At 40.2% G+C, this 26,322-nt stretch overlaps 2 protein-coding genes across 13 annotated transcripts in view; one reads left to right on the forward strand and one right to left on the reverse strand.

The window, feature by feature from the left end:
• Window positions 1-168: 168 nt before the first annotated feature.
• LOC121514785 (myoD family inhibitor domain-containing protein-like) lies at window positions 169-22,191 on the forward strand. 2 transcript variants are annotated; one of them, XR_005992328.1, is made up of 5 exons: window positions 169-384; window positions 3,015-3,104; window positions 3,511-3,753; window positions 7,718-8,706; window positions 22,074-22,191. XR_005992328.1 is itself a non-coding variant. In XM_041795113.1 (4 exons), the coding sequence occupies exons 1-4, from the start codon at window positions 324-326 to the stop codon at window positions 7,987-7,989; spliced, it is 666 nt and encodes a 221-aa protein (XP_041651047.1). In that variant the 5' UTR covers window positions 169-323; the 3' UTR covers window positions 7,990-10,609. The 2 variants fall into 2 exon arrangements, 1 of the variants encoding a protein (XP_041651047.1); XM_041795113.1 differs by lacking the exon at window positions 22,074-22,191 and having other exon boundaries at window positions 7,718-10,609.
• Window positions 15,826-26,322, reverse strand: part of si:ch211-272n13.3 (ankyrin repeat domain-containing protein 26) — a 34,679-nt gene continuing 24,182 nt past the window's right edge. For 8 of the 11 annotated variants that reach the window (XM_041795103.1, XM_041795104.1, XM_041795108.1 and 5 more), the window contains 14 exons: window positions 25,397-25,902; window positions 25,115-25,267; window positions 24,718-24,893; window positions 23,326-23,419; window positions 23,112-23,138; window positions 22,638-22,715; window positions 22,041-22,175; window positions 21,812-21,924; window positions 21,335-21,473; window positions 20,926-21,216; window positions 20,588-20,823; window positions 20,205-20,448; window positions 16,814-16,859; window positions 15,826-16,713 (listed from right to left, as the gene is read on the reverse strand). In XM_041795103.1, the coding sequence (XP_041651037.1) occupies window positions 16,583-16,713; window positions 16,814-16,859; window positions 20,205-20,448; window positions 20,588-20,823; window positions 20,926-21,216; window positions 21,335-21,473; window positions 21,812-21,924; window positions 22,041-22,175; window positions 22,638-22,715; window positions 23,112-23,138; window positions 23,326-23,419; window positions 24,718-24,893; window positions 25,115-25,267; window positions 25,397-25,902 (2,369 nt within the window). In that variant the 3' untranslated portion in view covers window positions 15,826-16,582. Of the gene's footprint in view, window positions 16,714-16,813; window positions 16,860-19,744; window positions 19,803-20,204; window positions 20,449-20,587; window positions 20,824-20,925; window positions 21,217-21,334; window positions 21,474-21,811; window positions 21,925-22,040; window positions 22,176-22,637; window positions 22,716-23,111; window positions 23,139-23,325; window positions 23,420-24,717; window positions 24,894-25,114; window positions 25,268-25,396; window positions 25,903-26,322 lie in introns of all 11 variants that reach the window. The other 3 variants (XR_005992327.1, XM_041795105.1, XM_041795109.1) reach the window with 3 other exon arrangements.

Raw genomic sequence — 26,322 nt, forward strand, 5'->3', positions numbered from 1 at the left:
ATCTTAAAGTCACTCACCCAGGCCTCGCCGTCCCCGCTGTTCTGTGATCACCATGTTCAGAGTGAACGCTCACAGATCTGCTGCAGGGAAGGGGAGTGTTATTAAACCCCTGAACAACAATAAATACACCCACACTCTCACACACCCAGATCCACACACAAACTCAGAGTCCAGCTCACAGTCTCCTGAGCAGTGACTCAGGCCGGCATGTTGGGTGTTGTTGGAGGTTTCCTGACCTCTGTGTGTGAAGGGAGCGGGAGGATGGACGATGTGAACGGTTGAAAAAGTGAAACAGAGGTCCTGAGCAGTCATGAGTCTGAAACATGTTACCAGGAGATCATTTATCTGTGGATGAGACGGAGGGACAGAGCAACCCGACTAAAGGCAAGTACCAATGATCTCTTACTCACAAACTCCTGGACGGAAATATTTCAAAGATGTGCTGCTAATTCTCATTTTTAATGTTTAAAGAATTTATCCCTACATTTTGAAAGGTTTCCCCTTTAAAACTCTCACTTGGCAGGATTATAAAATCCCAAGTCTTTGACAACATGAAACTTAAGACTCCTAAATTAATTTTATTTAAGATAAAAAATTGTTAAGGTAGAACGATGTAGTTTTAAACTGAAGTAAATTTTGAACTTTTCCCTAATGCTAATCAGTCGTAACTTTTATAATGCATTGTTGGTTAGGTGGTTTGTGTAAAATACATGAAACTGACTTAGACGTACAGTATTCTTCTTCCACTGCCAGGGGCTTCTTTATCAAAATGAAAACAAAAGATCAAGAGTGGAGACATGCTTAGCTATGCCCAGCTATGTTTCCTACTTCTTGCTTTGACTCTGTTCAACAAAAAGTGCACTTCATAAAGCATATTTCCAAGTACTGTCAAAAATGTCAGTACTTTTAGATTAGTTAATCTGAAGGGGGGGAATGTGATTAAAGGGGACATATTATGCAAAAATCACTTTTTTTCAGCTTTTCTAACAAAAATATGTGTCCCTGGCCTGTCCACAATGCCCTCAAGTACCAGAAAAATCCATTCCCTCCCCTCCTCTCCTTCTTCACCTTTCAGAAAATGTGCTGAAACAAGCCGTTCTCAGATTTCCCCTCATGATGTCATGTGGGGAGTTAGCCCCGCCCCCAGGTTTGGTTGGCCCTCCCTGCCTGGAAGAAATTTCGCCCTCTTCTCCTGATCCTCCTCTCAGCTGCCAGCTGAGAGGAGGATCGGGAGAGCCACATCCATGTCCTGAGAAGGGTGGAGTCAGGGGGTGGAGCCAAAGAACTCATTAACATTTAAAGCCACAGACACAGAAACGGCTCATTCTAAGCAGGGGTGAAAAAGGTGTTTTTAGACATGCAAAAATCCAGTACTGGAGTGTTTTTTCAGCAACAAACTTCACAGGCATGTTTTGGGGATCTCTGAGACCAATATAAACTTGTCTTAAAAGGCTAAAATATGTGACCTTAAAGAAATGCAGAATAATTGATTGCACTCTGCAGTCATCACATAACTGTCCTTATAGCTTTGCAAATTTGATGAGAACACATGCAATAATTCCAGTTGCTCTCAATTTTCAATTCCATCCACCCCACAAGCAAACACAATCTGAGATCCTTGAATTAGTGGGCAATCTGCCCTCAGTTTCCTCTTCTTATGCCTGTCTGCATCTACAAAGATCTACACATGTGCAATCTTTGCTATAAATGCTGCTTTTACAAAGACTTGTTAAAGCTACAAACGACATTCAGAAGCATTGTTTTCTTTCTCTTGTTACTGCATTACTAATTTTATCAAATGTATCTGTAATGCATGAACAAACGTTGTAGGACACCTGACAATTACACCAATAGGAACTGTAATGCCCTGATATCCTAATGCATATAATTTAACATTGAGTTGGCCTTCTTTTGCAGCTATAACAGCCTCCACTCTTCTTGGAAGGCTTTACGCAGGATTTTGGAGTGTTTCTGTGGGAGTTTGTGTCCATTCATTATACAGAGCATTTATGAGGTCAGGCACTGATGTCAGATGAGAAGGCCCAGCTCACTATCCCTATTCTATTTCATCCCAAAGGGGCTTGATGGGGTTGAGGTCATGGATCTGTGTGGGCCAGTCAAGTTCCTTCACACCAAACTCATCTAACCATGTCTTTATAGAGCTTGCTTTTTTCAGTGGGTCAAGTCATGTTGGAGTAGAAAAGGGCTTTCCCAAAACTGTTGCCACAGACTTGGAAGCATAGCATAGCATAGCATAGCCAAAATGTCCTGGTGTGCTGAAGCATTAAAATCTCCCTTCACTGGAGAGAAGGGACCCTGAAAAACTGCCCCATACCATTACCCCCTTCTCTACCAAACTTCACAGCTGTCACAGTGCAGTCAGGCAGGTAGTGTTCTCCTGGCATCCCAGACTCATCCATCCGACTGCCGAACAGAAGAGGAAGTGTGATTCATCACTCCACAGAACACGTTTCCAGTGTCAGTATGATTTTACTACTCCATCTGACTTGGCATTGGACTTGGTGTTGTGAGGCTCACATGCAGTTGCTCAGCCATGGAAACCCATCCATGAAGCTCCCTCTGCAAAGCTTTTGTGCTTACATTAATGCCAATGGATATTCAGAAGTCTTCAGCTATGGAATCAGCAGAGCGTTGGCCACCTTTACCAGGCACCTTAACAGTCACTGACCCTTCTCTTTGATTTTACATGACTGATTTGCTCTTGTTCCTAAACGCTTCCATTTTCTAATAGTATCACTTACAGTGGAATATCCAGGAGGGATAAAATTTCACAGCCCGTCTTATTGCAAAGGTGGCATCCATTCAGTACCACACTTGAAGTCACTGAGCGTTTCAGATGGGATAAATTTGTATCTTCTTTAAAGTGCACAGAATGATTGAGCTAAAATGTAAAAAATCCAAATTAAGATTCTTTTATGTGTGTTTGAGGAGGTGTAAGGAGTCAGTAGTAATAATTTTCACACCAACCTTGATCTCTTTTGATGTTTCTTAAGGCAGTGCGTCCTTAAAATCCAAACAGGAAGTCCATCCAGCACGTGACCCTGTTAGCAGAGGAAATACCATCCCCGCTGACCTCATCAGCAGTAAGTGGAAACCTTGAGACCCAAACAAAGAACAATACAGAGACAGAGAGTGATTGTCATGACTTCAACAGGACTGTAAAAATAATCAGTGGAGGGAAGTAGTGTTAGTGAGAAAGTACAGAGTGGGAGCTGACCACATTATCAAAGACTTCAGCACAGCAGTTCCATTCATCCAGATCTGTTTGGGGCTGCTTTTGCTTGACTTTTTGGTTGGCTTTAATTCAATAAAAATAAATGTATGTTCAAAACTCCCCCCTGATGCTTCATCTCTTATTCTAATAGATAAATATTTTTAATCTGAATTGGTACATAGCTCACAACTTGAATTCATAATCTAAACTTTGCTGTCTATGTTCTGTGATGATAAAGTGAGACTTACTGTATCTACTTGCTTTATTTCTCCTAGCTCAGCCTCTACCTGCTGCAGCTCCACCATCAGAGGCCTCACAGGAGGCGGCAGAAAGTAAGAAGCCCACCTGCCTTCGATGTGGCCTCACGGTCTCAGACCACAGACCGTCCCCTGTCCTCCCTGCAGTGAGTCGTCTGCAGGGGTCCAGCCTGTCGGTGCACAGCAGCAGCAGCAGCAGGAAGAGCAAGAGGAGCAGGAGCAGTGTGGCTGGATCACAACAACATGCTGCCACACCTGCTGGTGAGCACAGTAATGAGTCTCACACTAAACCCTGTTTTTGGACAAGATAATAACATTTAAAGGTCAAGATCATCCTATTGTGGATGAGTAGAGATGTCAAGCCTTCTCAAAGCGGTTCATTTTCAGGTTTGTCTGAGGTAACAACCATATAAAAATGCCAGCATTGGACTAACCATTGGGCATGTTGATCAGAATGAGAGTGATTAAATGGCTGTCATTTAAGTTTATGTGATTTACATCAACCATTTTAAGATCTTATTGGAGGCTAGGGGTTAGCGGGTAAGAGTGAGGGTTAGGGTAAATTACAACTTAATTACCAGCAGCCTGTTGCACCAGCTATGCATGAGTTCCATGGTAAGTAATGGTGTAAAGTCCACACTAAACCCTACATTCAAAATATTCAACTAAGAACTTAAGTTGTGTCATTGTTCAGTTGCACCATGGAGATGTAAGGTTGATCTTAACTACTTGAGATTTATGTCCAGACTAACCAAAACACTGTCACAGATATGATGTTTTCACTTTATTTAACCAATCACTGAAAAGCATTTCTGAACCCAGTTTGTTCCAGAGGCTAACGGCTTAAAGCAACTTATGCTAACCACCTTTATCCTCAAACAGTGATGGGTGTGGATGAAAAATATGCCAAGGCATTTTGCACAGGAGATTATTAAAGCCTACAGCCTAAACTTTAGATCCAGTGTAAAGTAACACTAGCATCGAGTGGTGAAATCGCTAATAATGCAAGATGATTTAACGGTGGTTGGTGAAAACGATCTCCTTTCATGGAAAACAACAGTGTTACTGATCATTGAGAACGCACTGCTAACACCAAAATCCTCAGCTCCTCATCATCCTCATCTCTAAGAGCTATCAGTATGACAGCCTTATTCTACAGAGGACTTTACACCTAGTAGGAGGGGTAAGATTAAAGTTATGACTTAAGCCTATGTTGAACCTATCTCAACTGGTGAAACACCTTAAATGTTAGTAAAGTCTAAACTCTAATGTCAGTAAGAACTTACATTCAAACAAGACTATGTTTGAACTTAGGCACAGCTGGTGCAACCCATAGCAGGGAACTACCACAGTATTCAAGGGTTAGGGTTAGGGTCAGAGGTTTAGATGGTTAGGGTAAAATACTACCTAATTACCACAGAATTGCCACAATATTCCAGGGGTTAGGGTAAAATACCACCTGTTATCCAGAGAACTGCCAAAATGATCCGAGGGTTAGGGTCATGGTTAGGGGTAGAGGGTAAGGGTAAAATACCAAATTATTTCCAGAGAACAGCATCAACATTTCAAGGGTTAGGGTTGGGGGTTAGATGGTTAAGGGAAAATACTACCTAATTACCAGAAAATTGCCACAATATTCTGAGGGTTAGGGTTAGATGGTTAAGGTAAATTCTCACCTAATTACTAGGGAATTACTGCAATATTCTGAGGGTTAGGGTAAAGAGGTTAGGGTTAGGGTAAAATACCAGTTGATATCCAGAGAGTTGCCAAAATGATCTGAGGGTTAGGGTTATGGTTAGGGGTAGAGGGTAAGGGTAAAATACCACGTTATTTCCAAAGAATAGCATCAACATTTCAAAGGTTAGGGTTAGAGGGTTAGATGGTTAGGGTGAAATACTATCTAATTACCATAGAATTGCTGTAATATTACTAGGAAATACTTGAGTAATTCATTTTTACTTGGTAAATACTACGGGTGCAACAATACATGTATCTGTATTGAACCATTCAATGCAGTGGTGGACCGAACCGAGACCACTGAATCGAACAATACACAATTTTATATTTATTTTATCAACTTCTGACAAGGCACTCTGTGCTGAAAGCTCAGTGGATATGTTCTGCACAGCAAAACATGTGTCAGGTATAGCACCAGATACATTTAATTTTTCATTTGATGTTTTTTAAAATATTCTTATAGAATTGTACACCACAGAACAGTGGTTCTAAAATTGTTTTCATGTCAGGGATTGAGTGTGTTTGTTTTATATTCTGCCAAGAATAGAAAATACACCATCAGGGACCCCCAAATGATACAGTACTGTATTTGGTTGATACTGTTTTGTTAGAATGTTTCAAATGTTTCAAAAAATATATAGGTAGCAACTTATTAGTAATATATACTCTGCTGCTAAGAATGCACCACATAAGATGAGTGATTTCTCCATCAGATAATTTTTTTAAAATATTATTATTCTTTTTACATGGTGCTGTTTTTGTTTTATATGGTGCTAAGTATGCACAGCAGAACATGTGTCAGGTATAGCTGCACCAGATACATTTAATTTTGAATAAACAAGTAAAAAAAGGCATGGAAATGTCTCTATTTTTGTATCGAAAAAGTATCGAACCGTGACAAAAACGTATCGAACCGAATCGAACCGTGAATTTTGCGTATCGCTGTACCCCTAGTAAGTACCTCTTTAGTTTTTCGAGATTTCCAATTTATTACTAGAACAATGTAAATTTTTACTTACACCTTGTTCTTGAGAAATGACTATTTTGTTACTGTTTATTACTGTAGAATCATTAGGCAATTAGGGCCCACTAAAATTAAGTGCTACTGCTAGATTTTTATAACCTGACACTCCAGATGGATTGTTTCACACATCCATCTGGGAGAGCTTCAATAGGAAACGTTTGAGAAAAGGCAGAGGCTTTGAAAAAAACTTTGATTGTGATTGGATGAACGCTCTGTCCGTCACATCTCTATGGGCCAATCAGAGGAATAAAACGTGATGTAGCCGCTATCGAGCTGTGCGTGTGCAGCCACTGAGGAATAACACAAAACATGGTGACTATAGACATGTAAGTACTTGACTTTTGTCGTTTTTGAAAAGAAAACAACTCACTGCTGTTCTTTGTTCCTCTTTTAATGAAGAAATGTCATCAAGTTCTGATAAAACTGGCGTTTTAGCAGCATCCACGCTAATCTCTTCCTCCATAACTGCACCAGCTCTTGCTGCTGCTTGTTTACGTCACGGCTCTGTTGGGCCTAAAAGTACTGCCCCTCGTCGCTGTTTGGTCCTGTCACTTTCTAACCGGGCCCAAACGGTTCAGATGGGAGCTTTGCAAAGATGGATTCGCCAATGATAAACAAGGGAACGGGCGTATCCATCTGCTTTGCAAGGTGAAGATTTTTAAGACTATCTTTTATTTTATGAAACTGGAGCTCTGAAAAGTTTCCCTTGAAGACTTTCAAACTGCACTTTTATCCAGTTTTATCAAAGCGTACCACTCCTTGTTTATCATTGTGTTCATGTTGTTACCTCTATGAAGTTGTGCATTAAATCAATACAGTGGCCACACATAAAGCCTCTTTTTCATCTGCACACATATAGAGATATTAGCATAAGTTATGTGCAGGGGGTGTATAATTGGAGCAGCTAAGCAGCAAAATGTTGAACCCCACTCCCCAGGGAATTCTGCCACCTCCTTTTCATTTACTTCCTGGAGTAAACAGGATAAAACAGCTCCATTTGCATGAGCTCACTCTCTCTCTGCTCCTTGTGAGGATGAAGACGAGAGCTGAGTTATAATACAACGGTTAGGATCATGAAAGATGCACTGGAACACACCGGTGAGGTTAATATATGCAATTTCATCTGCACGTAATTTGGTTAGGAGAGCAATTATCTTATGACAGCTCCTTCCTCGTTGTTGTTCATCACCGGCAGCCTCTGTGGCCTTTTTGATTTTCCCCTGAGGACTGAAAACGCTCTGTGATTAAGTAAACACAATCACACTTGATCACTGCAGCAGACTAGTTTCTCTTTTAAGTCCTAGTTGGCACGACAAACAAACATGCAAGAGATTAATTTAGGGTTAATTGAATCATTAATCCTCATCTCTGATGGTGTCTGACAGGCTTTCAGAACAAACTGCAGCTTCTTTGAGAACTCAGATGTGATATTTTACTGAAAACGCTCCTTCTTTCTCCTCACAGACTCCTGTTTACACCTGCTGCTGGCGTGTCTCTTCTGTCAGTGCTCCGTGCTGCTCCTGGGTGTGTTGGAGGCCTGCTCCTCCTGCCTCAGCGGCCTCTGCTCCTCCTGCTGCAACGCCTGCAGCCGCTGCTGTTCGGCCATCCAGGAGACGCCGGTGGAGGAGTTCAACTGCAACGCACACTGCCACTCGGTGATGTTCGAGTCCTGTTTTGAGCCCACTGAGTGTCTGGAGTTTTGTTTGGAGTGCTGTGAGATCTGCCATCGAAGCTGAGGACTCAATAAGACAAGATGAGACTGACAACAGAGTGACAAGCAATGAACATTTTATGAACAAGACTTTAACTACATTCATGGCTTAAGATCGACTTCTCCGGGCCCTGAGAGTTGTCTGGAGCTGCAAAGTATTTCACCATGATTTTCTTTAAATTATTCTTATAGCAAATCCTGCCTTAATAGTTCTCTTTAATGGACCCAGTGGACCTGGTACCTCCAGGTACTAACTATCAGGTGTCTGATTGTCACCTGTTATGTTCAGCGATGAGTCCAGATGATGAGTCCACTGGTCAAAGTGTAGGGAAGACATGGAGAATTCTATGCTGATTGCTGCACTGACGTTGCAGCATCTTTTGGTGGAGGCATCACTTAGAATATGGGCTCGCCATCATTGGAGGAAATCTTAATGCAGGGGTGAGATTCTTTAACCAGTGGAAATCCCATACCTTCACAGTCTGGGACCAAGATGACAACGCTCACCCCAACAGAGCAGGGTTTATCAGAGACTACCTCCCCTTTGGGATCAGCTTTGGCGTGCTGTTTGTGCCAGAGTGACCAACGCAAGCACGTTGGCTGATTTTGACTAACTCTGGTTGAAGAATAGGATGCCATCCCACAGCAGTGTGTGACCAGGCTGGTGACCAGTATGAGGAGGAGGTGCCAGGCTGTTGTGGCTGTTCATGGTTCTTCCAGATGATACCGAGGTTCCTATTTGGTAAATGAATAATTGTTATATTTCCAGTTTGTCCTGATTTTTCAGACCTCAATCACAACACCAAACAAGAGCCAGTGGCACAATCAGCTGTTTGGCATTGGTAGAAAGGATTTAGCAAATTTTTCATAAGCACAGTCCACATACTCAGCTCTGCTGCTCATCCTACGAATGCATGTTCCTTACAAATGTGGCACCGTTTAAAAGGGAAATGAACAGGCTTTCCAACTCTCCATCCAACCATCCACCAACTTCTGCTTATCCAGGCCGAGCAGACATCCCTCTCCCCTGCGACACTTTCCACCTCCTTCTGGGGGATCACGATGTATTCCCAGACTAGACAGTATCCCTCCAGTGCATTTTGGGTCATTTCTGAGGTCTCCTCCAGTTGGATGTGTCTCCAAAGGGAGGTGCCCAGGAGGCATCCTGATCTGATGCCCAAACAACCTCAGCTGGCAAAAGAGCATTTGCTCTACTCCTGGTTCCCTCCAGATGCCTGAACTCCTCACCCTCTCTCTAAGGCTGAGCCCAGACACCCTCCAGAGAAAACCCATTTCAGTCGCTTGTATCTGCAATCTCATTCTTTTGGTCATTACCCAGAGTTCATGGCCATAGGTGAGGGTTGGGAGGTAGATTGACCGGTAGATCAAAAGCTTACACATAGGCCGGCACAACACCCACAGTAAGCACCCTTTTACCCTCACAAGCAAACAAACCCTGAGTTACTTGAACTCCTTCACCTGAGGCAGAGACTCAGGCCTTTGTGGCCCCTTTCCACCGGCCCGTCTTAGCCCTACTCTACTCGACTTGACTCAACTCTACTCGGTTTGTGTTGCGTTTCCACGGGCGCGGTACCTCGTACCAGACACAATTTTTTAGTACCTGCTCTGCTCTGGTTCCAAGCGAGCTGAGCCGATACTAAAAGGTAATGTCGATCAACTACCGGCCAATGATTGGTCAGAAAATGTCGTCACCAAAGAGTCATGAGCACAACAACAGGTACGAGTAGAGTAGAGCCGAGTCGAGTCGAGTAGGGCTGGAGCTGTGTAGTGGAAAAGCGCCATTAGATGACCAGACACATCAATATGTGGGACTTCAGTGTCTTGATCACACTGCTGTTTGTTTTCATTAAAATGCACATAAAGATGCTGCTTGTGTGTAAGTAAACGGTGCATTCAGCAAAGAAATAGCTTCTTTTTGTACATTACGTCGCATTTAAAAACTTTGACCCAACAAGACCCTGAATGAGGGAGGTCTACCTCTTTCTTCAGTCTTGTTCGGGTTCTCATGTTGTAAGATTGCTGGTTTGACTTCTCCCTGTGCGGCTCTTTGCAGCTGAGGAACAGGGCGACAGAAAACTTGTCAGCTCTCTCTTGAATCCCTTTTCATATTTGTCATATAAAGCACTTAGAACATGAAAGGATGCTTATTGTCTCCACATCTTGGAAGATCGGAGCGGGCTCCTTTAAAGTCGTCCTATGAGATGACAGCGTAGAGGCAGAGTAAACAGCCAAAAATAAAACAAAGCGCTGATAAAGACAATGCTGTCAATCTGTCCGGGTGTGCCAAGAGGCTCATTTAAATCACATTAGAGCGAGGAAATCGAATGTAAGTATCTCCTTTGCCCACAACACTTTTGGATTCTGCCAGTGACAAGAAACAGCGCTGACGTCTAATTTAGAGCACGGCGAGTGTACAGCAACAAATAAACACTCAGGTTTGTTCCACTTGTCCCCCTCAATTTGTTGTAGCCTCTACCCATGGCTGATGTCTCCCTCCACAACAAACAGCTGCTTCTGTCACAGAGAAGTCACGGCTGACACACATGGCAGCCACACGATAATCTAATGTTGGAAGGATGTATGTATTTGATTTGATTTCACAATAAAAAAATAATTTAAATGATGATGATGACACTGAAGTGACAGCTATGTTGATTTTTCATCTTATGGTGATCAAACTACAAACAACAAAACAATCTTCAGTCTTTACATGTCAGAAAACTGTTTAAATTTGCTTTTTACAAATCAAGACGCCAGTAGAAAAAATAATTATAGTAAAATCTGGTGTAAATGCCAAATCTCAATATGTCTTTGACCTGAAATGTATTTCAAAATACCAGATTAGTACTTTTTTGAGGCCTGGATGGTATGCTTTACACATATGCACATATACACAATTTGTAATGAGGCAAATAACTGCATTTAAATATTTTTTCAGTTTTATCTGCCAAATTTTGTGTTTTATATAGTATAGAAAGATTTTTTTCTAGTTTGTTGAGAAATAAATATGGGGAACATAAAAAATAATTGCACATTAAATCACAATATTGGGGGAAAAAATTGCAATTAGATTATTATTCCAAATTGTTCTGCCTGAGATCTAACATGACAGAAAGTACCCCATATTTACTGTGTTTTCAAGTTGCCTCTTTGTTGTCTAGAACATGCTAGAATAACAACACAAATCAGGCTAGCGGGGGTTTGCGCCACTTTTGAACAGCTTTTCTGCCACGTTATGTCATTATCCTGCATGTAACCTCCTGAGACCTAAGCTTCTGTTTTTAATGCATTTTTATTTTCTCCCACTTATTTGGGATCAACTGGACCTGAGAAGTTTAAACCTAAACCTTAGAACAGGAAGTAGTTTTCACCCAAAAATTATGCCTGCATCATCAACACAACCCCCCCCCCCACACAAAAAGACAAAAAAAATATATATAGATATTATATATTTCAGTATGTTTTTCTGAAATAAAAAAGCTTTTATAAAATTTTGACCAGAAATTTCAAGGAAATTTTCATGCTAATTCTCCACAATTTCGAAGTAAATTTTACCCAAAATTTCTGGTCAAAGTCCCAATAGTATACAAATAAAATCCCCCCAAAATTCCATGGAAAATTATGAAACCTTTCCAAACAAATAACCAAAAAAATCCAAACAAATTCTCTTAAATTCTATGAAAAATCAGGAACATTTTGAAGGAAATTCCCCCCCCAAAAAAAGAATTCCAATCAAATTCTCAAAAATCTATAAATAAACAAATAAATGTCATTATTTCCCATGAAAGTAAAAAAATTCAAAACACATTGCCCCCCCCAAAAAATCAAACTCTACAAAATATACAAACATGCCCCAAATCTTTTCAAGAAAATCTCTGAAAATTTCAAAGCAAATTTCCCTGATTCTGTAAAATTTTCCCTTGAGTTGTAATAAAGGGGAGCCTGTGCATTGTGTTGTATTTTGTAGTTGACTGGATGTTTTGCACATTCAGAGTACGAGATGCTGCACATCTAAATAGCTGCATACCCATGCTGAGCAGTAAAACAGTTAAACTTCAGATTTTTAAAATAATAAATATACAATAATGACTCCTCTTGTGCTTTAATCACTCGGTTTTCAGCAGTAATTGTGTGCAGACTTCACTTTACAACCCAGGCGTCATAAACTCAAGATAAAGATGCAGCTTGCGATCAATATTTCATGCACAGCCATTTTTAACCCAGCCCTCATTAGCTATGTTTTGATGTACTTCACTTTCTCGCCCCCCTCCTCTCACTCGCCCAAACACATGAAACTTGATGGTGCGGAGCTGGTTTAGAAAGCATTCCCCTCACTTATTAAAATGAGACAATGTGTTTATGATTGCCCCCCTCTGGTGTGTCTCTCTTCCCTTTGATCCGTCCTCTCTGCGTCAGCCTCAAATGGAACATATTCAAATCTGGTTACATTTATTTTTGTTTCCTTTACAGCAGATAGGCACATCTGACAGACTGACTATTAGGTGTTATTATTTCCCCTTTTTTTCTAATAGACGCCACTTCATACACTACACGTAAACCTTGTTTTGATTGAGGAGGTTACCACCGTTGTCAGAAAGCTTTGGAGGCAGACGTGAACACAGATAGACAGATGGTGAATAAAAGAGTTGTTTTTGAAAAGCGGCTCAGGTTTAAAACAAACCGCTCCCCACTGGGTCAGCCTCCATCATTGATGCCCAGTCTTTTTATCTCAGACTGCCAGGAGAAAACAAGGCAACCGTTTTCAACCTCAAGCCTTCGACGCATGATGAGGTTGTCATGTGAACATTTTATTTATAAACCTTAGAACAGTCACGCAGATGTGTGAATGCATCCCTCAAACTTTGACTGCCCATAGTATGACATGGAATAATCACAACATAGGAAGAGTCAAACATCTGTCATCCATCAGGATTCAGCTTTCATGAAAATCTGACCTGAAAAACAAATGCTGTTTATTATTTGACTGTTCATCTATAACTTATGCCAATTCTATTCCCAGAATGAGGCTCTAAGCCAGGGATATTCATCTAGACCAGTGGTTCCCAACCTGGGGTCCAGATATGGACACATTCAGAATGTGATGCCAGCAAAGCTTCATTATGTCCCATTCATTATGTTCCATTCATTTTGGTAGTAGTAGTAGTAGTAATAGTAGTATTGGTAGTTCATTTTTTAAAGATATTTATATTTTTGGGGGGCTTTTTATGCCTTTATTTTAGAGAGGGGGATAGTGGACATGTGGGAAAGGAGCCACAGGCTGGACCCATACCCAGGCCACCCACGTACATATCTGCCATCTGCCATCTGCCAAGTCAATAAATGAAATGCTAATCTTTGGCAAAAACAATGTTTTTCCTTATCAGAATGATAGATGTGTTTTCAGCAGGAGACAGATCTGCACTACATGAAGGCCAGTCTAGCACAGGCACTCTTACTGTGAAGCCATGCTGTTGTAACTCAAATTTTCCAGCTGAAATAAGCGGAGATTTCCCTGATAAAGACGTATATGTTCCGCCAAAACCTGGATATACAGTGCTTGACATATTTATTAGACCACCTGTCATATTTGTCTCAGAGACCAGCCAGCAACATGAAGTGCTTTAATGCGGACTCTTTCATTTTCAGTGAGCTCTCCACGTTTTACCATTTTGAACAGGAATGAGGGATTTCAAACTGAATTCCCCCAAATTTGAGCCGGCTCATTGGGCTTCTCTGAGAAGTCAGAAATTAATCAAGCATAACATTCAAGCACTAAAACTCATTTTTCTGTTCAGGAATGCAAGTAAATAAGAAATATTAATGTGCTTTACTATTTTTTCAGTTTTTTAGTAAATCAGTAACTTTGAAAACTCATGGATAACAATAATAATTATATTTTAGCACATATTGGTGCGTTAACCATTGCAGAAACATAAAAAATGATTTTGGTAATTACCAATGCTGTTAATTTACGGCAGCTGTGGTATAAACCTTACTTTGGTTAGGGTTAGGGTGGTCTAATAAATTTAATTACTGTACCTTTCAGTATTAATGGTACCTTCACATATTTGCAAGTTACCCATGAGCACCAATATACCCCAACACTATCACAGATGCTGACTTTTGAATTTTGTACTGTTTAATCGGGATAGTATTTTCCCCTCTTTAGCTCTGATGGTTGAACAGATATATTATTTCATAAAAGAAACCTGACATTTGGTCTCGTCAGACCACAGCACACGGTTCAACTTTGGGTCAGTTCATCTCAGATAAGACTCAGAGAAGTTGGCGGCTCTTCTGGATATTATTGATGTACGGCTACTGTTTTGCATGGCAGAGTCTTAACTCCCATTTATAGATGCAGTGACAGTGATCCTCCACAGTGTTCCTGATTCCCGATTCTCTGAATCTTTTGATATTATGGAGTGTAGATGCATAAATCTCCAGTTTCCTTCCAATTGCATGTTAATGTTATTTGTAAACTTTTGGAATATTTGTTTATACTGTCTTTCACAAAGTGGAGAACCTTGTACAATCTTTGACTGTGAACAATGGAGCTTTTCAGGAGTGCTCCCTTTACACCCAATCATAGTTCTGTCATCTGTTACCAGTTCACTTACTTACCTGTGTTATGTTTCAGGTATTTTTTTGGCATTGCAAAGTTCCCCCCGTCATTTTTTTTCTCCTTTCCAAATTTTTTGGAATATGTTGTGGCATCAAAATCAGAATGTGTGCACATTATCATAAATTAATATCAGCTTAAACATTATATATCTGTCTATGTGAGTACTTAATCAAATACTGGCTTAAAGTATTAGCAGATCAATGTGTTCTGTTTTGCTCACAATATCCCATCTTTTTGGAATTGGGGTTAAATCATGAGCAAGAGAACTCTGTTATCCCACTGGATGTTTAATGTTGGGGCTCAGGGAGTCGCCCCCTCATGCAGCCAATGGGGGGCATAAGGCTTTAGGCCAGGGGTGTCCGAACTATGGCCGGGGGCCAAATGCCAACAGCAGTCCATTTTTGATTGGTCTACAACAAACTCTGAGTATTTTATGAAATATAGCCTACATTAGAACATATGCTTGACTATATTGTACTTATTAGTTTTAGCACAAGGAGGTGCTGCTGTGTTAAATTTGTAAAATGCATGTGGACAAGAAGAATTTATTGATGTTTTTTTGAGACTAACCTGAGACAAGACTAAATGGTAAACATACTAGCAATTGAAATAGTAACATTTTTATTTATAATTTTATAATGCTCTATTGATTACAGCAGCAAATAGCAGTGCCAATGGCATTCCAGAGGCGGAGCCAGTGATACACAGGGCTGACCAGGGCTGGCCTCCCCAAAATCATTTAAATGATTGGCTATTTGCCTTTTTGGCCATTAACTAGCCATTAAGGCATGCTTAATCACTAAGAATAAAGGTGAGGTATTTGAAAGCGGCCCTGCTATCCTTATATATTGTATGTACTGTATATGACCCCTAGTGCAAGTTTGGACACCCCTGCTTTAGGCTGAATAACAGTGGTGTTTCAAGACCTGTTATTGACATTTTACTAGGTACATCTATCAAAATGTTAACCAAGAAAACCATCTTTAATGCAGGATTTTACAACCAATAGAAGCTAAATAACATATAGTCTGGTATTATTCATTGTTTTGGCTCCTTAAGTTTTATTAAACCCTGCTCCATTTTGAATTGCATGAGGTGCTCGAGAACTTGAGGTGCAATTGAAACACAACTTGGGGGAGAATTTAATAATAACTTAAAAATTTTCTCTTTTTTGTTTCATGTTTACTCAGTATTCACATATCAATAATTCACTCAAAGTTAAGAGTTTTTTTCTGTTTTATTTACAACTTTAGAGTCTTCTGTTATATACAGGCGTCATGTGTGTTTCCTATATGAAATCTATAATATTATCTGTGAATAATAGTAATAAAAAAGCAAAATAAACAAAATAAGTGGTTATTTTACTCAAGGTGGCCCTACAAATCAACCAAAGCTGAAATGAAAGTTGTACAAATGTAGTCACCCTGTTTCATTAGCCAGAGAGAATTCCAGCTCGTCTTATTCAAGTATATCATGTTCAATAAAAAATGAATAAATAAAATAATCATAAACACAATAATTCATAACTAATGAGGATAAAACCAAGACAGATATTGCACCATTTGATGGCACGTACCAAATGTAATATCTTGGCAACATTAATAATGATGCAGACGTTAAATACTTAGAAATTCAAATGAGCAACACCAATATGCACAAATTAAAATCCAAACCACATTTCTGTGTACATATATTGTTCTAATAGAAAACAAACAGCAACTTAATGAACAAGAGAAGTCAGAAGGAACAAATACTTTCAAGGTTCTCTCCAACAGTACCCTTCGATAACGAACATACATATGACTCATGCCCTTTGCTCCTGAGTGGTTAAGTGCAACGTGCATTGTGTTTGCTGTTCTATAAAAGAACAGAGAAAATACGCACAAAGTCTCTTTCTTTCTTTGACTTGGGGTGGCATTTAACGTATTTCTTCTGAATGTTATCGTCTTATGGCTGAAATACAGATGTGCATTCAGATCATATTGTTCTTCTTGAGTACCTCCAAGTACTGCTGCGTGGCCGTGCTGACGGGGTCCAGCTCCGCCCTGGAGACAGAGCCTGCTGTTGACATGCGGGCTGAAGTCACGTACAGCTCTGCAGTAGCTGAGGACCAGAGAGAAAAATGCCGCAGTTACCATCGGTTACAAATCAATCAAAGACTTCTGCTAAATTTTAGACATTTTCACAGCATCAGTGCACTCACCATTGTTTAATTCTTTCGATATGCTTCTATCCAACTCACTCTGCATCTGGAAACAAAATGAGGATTTTTTAGTTAGCTTTCATTCAGAATATAAATCTTACATAAACTCAGACAAAAGCATTGAAAACAAGTATTTTACGCATTTTAAAACTGGGGAGGCAACTTTAGAGAAAGCAGCAAAAAAACAAGTGACGAAGCGCTATAACCTGCCCCAAATGATTACAGTCTCTTTTTTTACTGTGCAAGATGAGTCTGAGAGAGTGTAAGAGGAGAGCAGCACATTGCTATCACCACTAACAATATCAAATTACAACCCCAACTCCAAAAAAGTTGAGACACTTTTTAAAATGTAAATAATAACAGAATGCAATGATTTGCAAATCTCATAAACCCATATTCTATTCACAATAGAACATAAATGACATACCAGTTGTTGACACTGAGACATTTTAACCATTTAGTGAAAATATTATCTCATTTTGAATTTGATGACTGAAACACATCTCAAAAAAGTAGGGACAGGGCCATGTTTACCATTGTGTAGCATCTCTTCTTCTCTAACAGTCAACAGTAAATGTCAAGGAAGTGAGGAGACCAGTTGATGGAGTTTTGGGAGAGGAATGTTGTCCCATTCTTGTCTGTTGTAGGATTTTAGCTGCTCAACAGTCCTGAGTCTTTTTTGCCAGATTTTGCATTTTATGATGCACCAAATGTTTCCCATTCATAAAAGGTCTAGACTGCGAGCAGGTCAGTTCAGCACCTAGACTCTTCTACTGTGAAGCCATGCTGTTGTGATGGATGTGGTTTAGCATTGTCTTGCTGAAATCTGCATGGCATTTCCAGATAGAGGTGTCTGGATGGGAGCATATTTGCACTAAAACCTATTTATACTTTACAGCACTGATAGATGTGTACACTAATGCAACCTCATACCATCAGAGATGCAGGCTTTTAAACTGTGTGCTGATAACAAGCTGAATGGCCCCTCTCCTCTTTTGGTTACCAGAAAAAAATTCTAATTTTGATTCATCTGACCACAGAACAGTTTTCCACTTTGGCTCAGCCCATTTTAAATTCGCTTTGGCCAAGAGAAGATGGCAGTGTTTCTGGGTTGTGTTCACATATGGCTTTTTCTTTGCATGACAGCTTTAACTTGCATTTGTAGGTAGAACGGCAAACAACTCCAGCTGTTTTTCATTAGTTTGACTTACTTTTCAAGCCTTTTGTGGCCCTTTTTGAGAGGTGTTGCTACCATTCAAATTCAAAATAAGCTTATATTTCTAATTAAATGGAAAACTGTCTCATTTCCAACATCTGATGTTATGTTCTATTGTGAATAAAATACAGGTTTGTGATAATTACCAATCACTGCATTATTTGCACAGCCGACTTGTTTCGGGATGGGCGTTTCCCTCCCCATACTATTCATTTGTAAGTAGCTTGCTAGCTCGACATAGAGATAAGATATCTAAACATTTCACTCAGTCTGAATATGATGAGGATGAAAAGAAAACTTCAATATGACAAAAATGGGTTACAAAAATAAGTTGCCTACCCAAGCTTTAAAAAAGACAGAGGTGACAGTGGTGAATTGCGACAAACTTTCAACACAGAGTGGAAGAATGGGAGAAAAAAAACACTCAACAAAAAAAGGAGTGTTACATAAAACACAGCAGAACATGCCAGCATGCAAGCTCTGCTTCAGTGTGCAGTGTCTGCATATCCTCACTCATTTCTTTCAGTCATTTTTGCCCAGTTGAATTCAACTTTAAACTTTACACGAGGTGGATGACTAGTACTTTTTGAATTCATGATCACATTTTGGCTTCAAAAATTCAAATCAGGAAGAGGAATGGACCCAGGCACTGCTGCTTTTACTGTATCTTAGACATTAGCATGCATCATATCAAGAAAATGGCATCTCTCAACAAAATTTACCCATTTAAGAGTTTGTGATTTGATTTTATATTAACGCCACTGGTTGAACTTCAACACTTGACTGCTAAAATCTTTGTAATAGGTCGTTTGCAGTCATGTGATCCTGATGATGCACTTAAGTCAGATAGGTAGCAAGAGGTGAAGAACACTGTTTAGGAATCAATCGAAATGGAGGAAAGTTCTACATCAAAGCCATACGTTGACCTGTACACTCCTATTATCATCAATCATCTAGCCAACTAGCTGTGCACCTTTAACAGCTTTTCTCCATCATTTTGCCATAAAAATACCTTTAACGGAAACACTGACATTCTTTTTAGCAGAGATGGAGATCTTTTTTTTCTGATAACGGTGCTAAATTGATACTTTTTATACGGTGCTGGTGCCTAAACAGTGCCTGAATCAATAGTTTAGGGAGGAAAAAGTGTGTTGAAAGTCAGCAGGAGACTAAACTCTCTCTAAATATCTGAAATGATTGACAGAGATATCATAAGATGCCATTCGAATATGGGATGAGAGAAAAAACTGGTTATAACATTAATCACACACAAGAAATCACCATCAACACAATGCAAACTGCAGGGTTCTTTCAAATTTAGAAAGTAAAATTCTTGAATATTGTTTAACTCTTGAATTTTTCCTTCTACCCAATCTTTCCCATATGATTCACAATTAACTACAGCAACATTTGTTCTGTTCATAGAACTTACTTTGAAACTTAAGGGTAAACTTGGAATTTAAATTCTACTTCAAGTAATTTGTTTCAAATTAATTTAACAGTACTAAATTTAAACAAACTTCAAAATAAACTCTCCAAATCTCAGCTAAAAATGTCATATTTTGAATGCTGGTTTCCCTAGAAATAAACTACAAAATCAGCAGTGTGTTTCCTCACTGTGTCAACCCTGAACAGCCTGATTTGCATGTGACCAGAGCGGGAACACACAAGCAGAGTGAAGCCAATCAGACACTGAGCTAAACATATCTACACACCTGGTTATGAGCCTGGCTGAAGAGAGGATAGATGAGAGACAGACTTTTGAGCTAGAAGCTAAAGAGTGAGAAATAGAAGACAGGTTAGAAAGAAAGTCCTGCAAAAAGAACAAAACCAAGAAAAAAAAAGAAAACATTATGATAGAGCGAAGAAGAAGAAACAATGTAAGGGAAGGAAAAAAAGAAGAAAATAAGGAGAAATAAATTTGATTTTTAGGGTTCTAGTGTTGAGAGGGTTTGAAAATGTGTTCATTTAAGCATATTCCCTTACAGTCAGTTTGATCTATGAGTTATAAAGTTTTGACTACTTACAATCACACTGACCTGCCCACACAACAACCCTGAACGCACAACTTTTCACACCATAACACTGACAATAATGACACCATGGAAATCTAAACAGCCCATAGTTCATGCACTTGAACATAAAAAAAGATGATTAATTCACGACTGTACAGACCTTGGCTAGGTAGTCCTCCACCCTACTATTCTGTCCATCAGTCACAGGGCTGAGTAGGGACAGTCCCAGGCCGAGGCTCCTGTTGAGGGGCCCCAGTGAGGTCCCATAGTGTGCAGGTGAACCCAAAGAACCTACGTCCAGCGAAGGCCCTGCAAGGCTACCGTTTGCAATGCTGCTGGTGATCAGAGACCTGCTGCGCTCGTTGAGCAGCTTCGAATTGGCTTCTGCTAGACGACTGTTGGCCCTGTTGAAGAAACACAACAGAGACACGGCAGCATCATCAGTGTCTGTACCTTGTGATGCCATGAAAATAAGGTTCTAAATAACTTATTAGAGTTTCTCTTTAAGAAAAGCTGGCAGTTTGAAGAACAAGCTGGTCAAACCTCTCCAGTTTGGCAGACAGTGACTTGCGGAGTCGCAGCTCCTCCGCGTATAGCTGGCGGTATCGCTCGAGCTCTGTTCGTGTTGAATCTCTTTGATTGAGGCTGTCGTGGTGGGTGGTGCGGGCCCTGCCCAGCTCCCCTTCCAGCTCCCGGACCTTCTGCTCCAGCTGGGTGCGCAGGTTTGCCTCATTGGCTGCTTTTATTTGATCCAATGCCTCTTGTGATGCTGCCTGAGACTAGGAAGCAAACATTTACAGTCTTAACCATAAAGTGATGATTGAGAAGTGACACATGCCACTTACAGTGGGGTTTCTATTTTTACTCAAAATAACTTTTACCTGCAGGAAGAGGTTGACCTGTTCCAGTTTCTGTGTAACCTCCTGACGGGCCCTCTCCTCTATGTCTCGGCGGTACTGGTCCATCTGGCTCTGCTCCATCTGAGCGGCTTCCATTCGGCGCCTTAGTTCCAGTACCTCCTCCTCCAACTGCCTCTTACTCCTCTCCTGCTGGTCGTTACTGTGGCTCAAGCTTCTCATGGAGGCCAGCTGATCCTTAAGCTCCCCGTTCATCCTCTCCAGTTGGCTGCGTCGAGACACTTCTTTCTCTAGCTGCACCTGCAGATCCTCCACCTAGTAACAAATGAAAGATGGGGGTAACGTCTCAGGCAGTGACATCCAAGTCAAAAGAATGGGTTGCAAAGAAAATTCCTCTGGAATACTCTGTTAGCTATAGCCGTTACAAACAAACCTTCTCTTTCATTCGCCCCTCAGCTTGGCTGTATCTGCCTTGGTCCAGTCGTAGACTGCTCATGGGAGAGCCAAATTCTGCTCCACCTGTGTCCTGATCCCGCAGTTTCTTCTTTGCAGTCTTCAATAAAGTACGCAACCTAGAAAGATTAACAAAGACTGCAGGTAAACAAATACATTCTGATTAACAAACACTGACACAGAACACAAAAACAGTCATTTTACAAGGACAGTCACGACAAAATAAAGTAAATCAAAGAATAAGAAATGTTAAAAAAGACATGTTTATGTGAGCAAAAACAACAAAACCACAAGCAGAACAAAAAGACTGCATAAACTTGAAAAGATACAAACAGTGGTGCACCACAGCCACAGAAGCCAGGAAAGTCTGCGCTCTACTGGATCCTAGTGGTGTCTAATCACGAGGCGGAAGTTCTGCCAAGGGTGAGAAGGGCGCAGGGAGGAGGGTAGGAGTCACCTGTACATTTCTTTTTGAAGATCTGAGTTTCTCTTCATCTCCTGATCCAGACGGTCGTCTATAGCCTTCTTCTGTTCTGCTATTTTCTTGGCTTTCTTCTTTTCTATTTCCATCTGAAACACAGGCAACAGGTTGACATCTTATGACCCTGACAGCGTTGCTTTGTCACAAAGGATTAAATCATAATAGACGAACACTAGTTTGAACATGAATGCTTCACTGTGATCACCTGGGTGCTCAGTTCTCCTTTCTCTTTTTCCAGCTCTGCCAAACGCAGTCCCAACTTAGAGCGGCTCTTCAGCTCCTCCTCCCATAAGGCCTGTGAGTCCTGGGCTGTGTGAGACAACATGCTCTGCTTCTGGACCTAAAGAAGAGGAAATCAGAGCATCAACCTTTCACTTGAAGTGAATATAGACATAAAAAAATCTTCGTTTAATTTTTTTTCAAAAATATTCCATGCATTTTTTATCATGCATGTGAGAAACTCTTAAAATATTTAGTGGAATTGCAGCCTGTTTAGTTCATGATATTTTTTAACCTGACCTAAGTTTTAATTATCACTGGAATCCCAGTAAAATCATACCTTCGTTCCTATTTTTCATGTACATGAAACATGCAATAAATAGTTATTATCTCTAACTTTTCTGAATTTCTGCTATATTCCTAATCTTTAATTTCTAAAATGTGGCAGGCAGCTTGAAAATTTAGAATCTCCCTGCTCAGCCACGTAAAAGGTGAAAAATGACTGACTGGAAAATTAGATGGGAGAAGGAAAGGAATCTAAGCTAAAAGTTTTACTTGTAAGGAAACAAAACATGCCACCAACCTCCCTACTGAGTTGGTCCTCCAAAGTCATCTTACTGCTTTGGAGGTTTGTAACCAAATCCTCCAAATGAGTTCTGACCTACAGAAATAAAAAGAATTTTAACAAATTTCAGATTTTTTTTTAAATTTCAGGAATTTTCTGATTCTTTTTTTTTTTGATGCTTTGAAGACAATTTGAGGACACTTTTGACCAGAGGAAGAAACATGCACTATGCAGCTTGAGACTACAAGAAGTGGAAGACCCCACATACCAAGATCAGGCTTAAGAGAGAAAACAGTAAGGGAAAACCCAAACAGACTCTGAGCTACTATTTCCTCCATATGTTTAAAATTTGCAGAAAAGCCCACAAAGCCCCAGAGAATTTCACTGTTTTAACCCACAGAAATTACTATTTCATACAATTAATAAATATATATATTGGAGAAGAGAGGTAACCCCACACAGAGAAGCTAAGCCTACATCCAAAATACCAACCCCTCCTTCCGGTGAGCAGTCAGATAGCTGGAAAAAGACCAGATACCTTAATACAACAATAAAAGCCTCATAATGTATGTATTCATACCAGTCGAGTTTTCTCAAAGACTCACAGCACTGACATATCGCTTTCTCTAGAACAAATTATGGAACCACAAATACCCTGTGTACAATGATCAACAGAAGATAGCAGTATTCATGATCCAGGACTTACCCTGACGGCTTCCTGAGCTCCTTTCTGAAGTGCATCAATCTTGTTGGACTGTTGCTTTGCAGCAGCCTCTAGCCTGGCATTCTCAATCTCCAGCCTAATATGACATTGACATGTGTCAGTGAATTTGTACTGTTGTCTTTGCATGGGAGTTGGTTTTCTATGATGTATTTCACTCAATGTTAAGATCCAGGGTTCCTACACACTTTTAAAGATCAAATTTTTTAAGACCTGAACTGAAAATAACTTAATATCACTTTTTGTGGGGCAAATAGTCAAAAACGAAAGGCATGTGAGATTTCTCAGTACACAGAACCAGGACTCAAATATCTGGTTTAATGAACTGCTTATAAAAAAGCAAATGGTATAGGAGAAGTATTTTTTTGGCCACAAATGCACAAATTTGAAGATTTTGGGTAAAACTGATGCCTCTATTCTATCTATATGTAGTATGGTGACATTTATTATAACACATTTTTGCAGGTGTTATAAGGTTATCCTAAACAGTGTAATAATTAAAAAGCAGAGTACCACTTTAAGTTGGGGAAGACATGTTAAATAAGGGTGGGCTACACAAATTATAAAGTGGGTAACTTGGTAGCCCAGATTCTAGAGGAAGAGTGTTTCACTACAGTACAGAGTTGATTTAATCACAGTCAGTACTATAAAATATGAGAAGGGTCTGGGGTCCTCCCCACAGGTAAATATTTAACATCCAACACTGACCTCTCTAAATTTTGAAGAGTATTTATGGGACGATTCATGGAGGAAATTCAGTTAGAAAGAGAAACACTAGTTCTGTAATAAATGTACATGCTAGTTGGCTTTTTTTTATTTTCAACATTGTCATTTTAAAACTAGTTTAATGTCAAACACAAACCACATGAGACAACCATGTTTACTGCTTTAAAACCTAGAAATTAAAGACTATCTAAAGCTAACCTTACGAAAACACAAGCATGAAATAGTAACAACAGATTTCACCAAAAAAAGGGGATTAACTTGTAAGTGTTGTACAAAGAGACTTATAATACATGTTTTTTTTTAATGGATCCACTTTCAAAGTTTATGAAACTTAGAATGTCTGATACTAGCATGCTGACACTTCCTGTCTGTCTGCAATGTGGACAAACATACACAAAAAAGAATTAATGGTATAAGGCTGGCTAGAAAACAAAGACTGGATAAAGACACGTCTTAGTCAATGTGCTTTCAAATATCTAAGACCTCTCACTGGTAAAAATCAGACTTTCTAGTCTTTTTGTGGCCTTAAATTTCAAATGCCCACTTTAAGACTTTTTTAGACTTGTCAGGAATCTCCAGGAACCCTGAAGATCTAATAAGATCAATCTTTCAACAAAATGATTTGTGTGTTTGTGGACAGTATGTGTTTACCTTTGCACAGCCTCCTCCAGCTGTTTGATTGTGGAATCAGAAGCTGCTGAGGTAGACAGCACCTCCTGCAGTTTCTGAGCGGCGGTGCAGAGTTCCTTTTCCCTTTCATCCAGACTGCTCTTCAGACTGTTAATGCGTCTCTCAGCCTGGACATACTGGTCTTCACTTTCTTCCAGCTAGAAGACAAAGATCAGCCACCTCATCAGTAATGTCACAATACACTTACAGTAAGTTCACTGGGCATGAATAGAGTGGCAGCTACTGTTGCTTATTATGATAATGAGCCATCTGGTTTTAATACAGTTAAAAGGTTTTTCATGATAATCACTGCTATGGCTGGTATCAGAGGTGTGGTGTGAATATATCCCCACAAGGGGGCAGTGTTTTCTTCCTTTACCTTTCCTTTGAGCCGGTCCATGTCTTTGAGGAGCCGAGTCTTCTCCTCCTCCAGGTCACTGCGGTAGCGTGTGTTGACCTCCAGAGAAGCCTCACTCATTGACAGCTTCTTAAGTGAGTCAGCCAGCTCTTGCTGCAGCTGCCTCAGATTTGTCTGTGCTCAAACAAAATCAAATAAAAAAGAATTAATGGGAATCTTTGTCAAGCATGACAAAGAAGGAAAATACTGAGTATGGAGGACAAAATTAGATAATCCTCTAACTCTGAAGTGTCTTAATCTTACCTCTCTTTCGCTCTTCTCTTCTTCTAACTTGTAGATCTGATCTCGGAGATCGGCAGCCTTACTGGACAGCTCCTTGTTTCTCTCCTCCACTAGCTGTACTCTCTCTTCACAGTCAGAACGCAGCTTGGACAGAATATCACTAAAGCGCTCTTGAGCATCTGTAACAGCACGGTCCTTTGCATTTCCTTTGTTTTGGGCCTCCTCAAGCTGCTGCCGTAATAACATTCCCTCACTTTGGGCTTGGACTAGCCGCTCCTGTGTGGCCTCCTGGCGTGCTCCAGCACGGCTGACCAGCTCTTTCTCGGCCCGTAGAGTCTTTTCCAGCTCTTTGATCTGTGCGGCTGCCTGGTCCTTCTCTCGCTGTAAGACGTCCAGCAGGAGGCCTTTCTCTGTCAGCTGCAGGGTGACCCGGTGCACTTCATTCTCCATGCTGTTTGCACGAGCCTCTGCCTTGGCCAGCTTCTGGGAAAGGCTGCTAACTGCTTCACGATGAGTCGTAGCATCACCTGTAGAATTTAAACAGGCAAAGGTACAATCAACTGAATCTGGCAGAAAGGGTTGCAAGACAAAAACAAATACAAAAAGGACAGGCACTTTCTTTAGGATTGTTTTTAAAATGATGTTTTTCACAGTTTTTACAGATGTATTTTGGTTGCCTGTTTTGTTTTCTCATATTTTTAGTTCCACAAAACTGTTCGCTTTGCCACAAAAATTGGTATTACTATTGGCCATTTTTGCTGTTGGTTTGGTTGGATCCTAAACTTGCTCCAATATAAAACAGGTTCTTCCTCTATCCCTGCTATGTCCTGCCAAGTTTAAGGCCAATAGTTTATTTGTTAATCCTGCTCACAGACAAACAACCGGCTTGGGAAACACAACCTCCAATGTGGAGGAAATAATCTCCTTAGCAGAGGTAACAAAAGCCT

The sequence above is a fragment of the Cheilinus undulatus genome, linkage group 9, assembly GCF_018320785.1.
Source record: "Cheilinus undulatus linkage group 9, ASM1832078v1, whole genome shotgun sequence".
Lineage (NCBI taxonomy): Eukaryota > Metazoa > Chordata > Actinopteri > Labriformes > Labridae > Cheilinus > Cheilinus undulatus.

What these genes read in the sequence shown, in the direction of transcription:
- LOC121514785 (XM_041795113.1), top strand. Translation starts at nt 324, where the DNA reads ATGTTACCAGGAGATCATTTATCTGTGGATGAGACGGAGGGACAGAGC. An exon ending in ACAGAGCAACCCGACTAAAG is followed by an intron (nt 385 to 3,014) that starts GCAAGTACCAAT and finishes ATGTTTCTTAAG; the next exon opens with GCAGTGCGTCCTTAAAATCC. An exon ending in CCCCGCTGACCTCATCAGCA is followed by an intron (nt 3,105 to 3,510) that starts GTAAGTGGAAAC and finishes TATTTCTCCTAG; the next exon opens with CTCAGCCTCTACCTGCTGCA.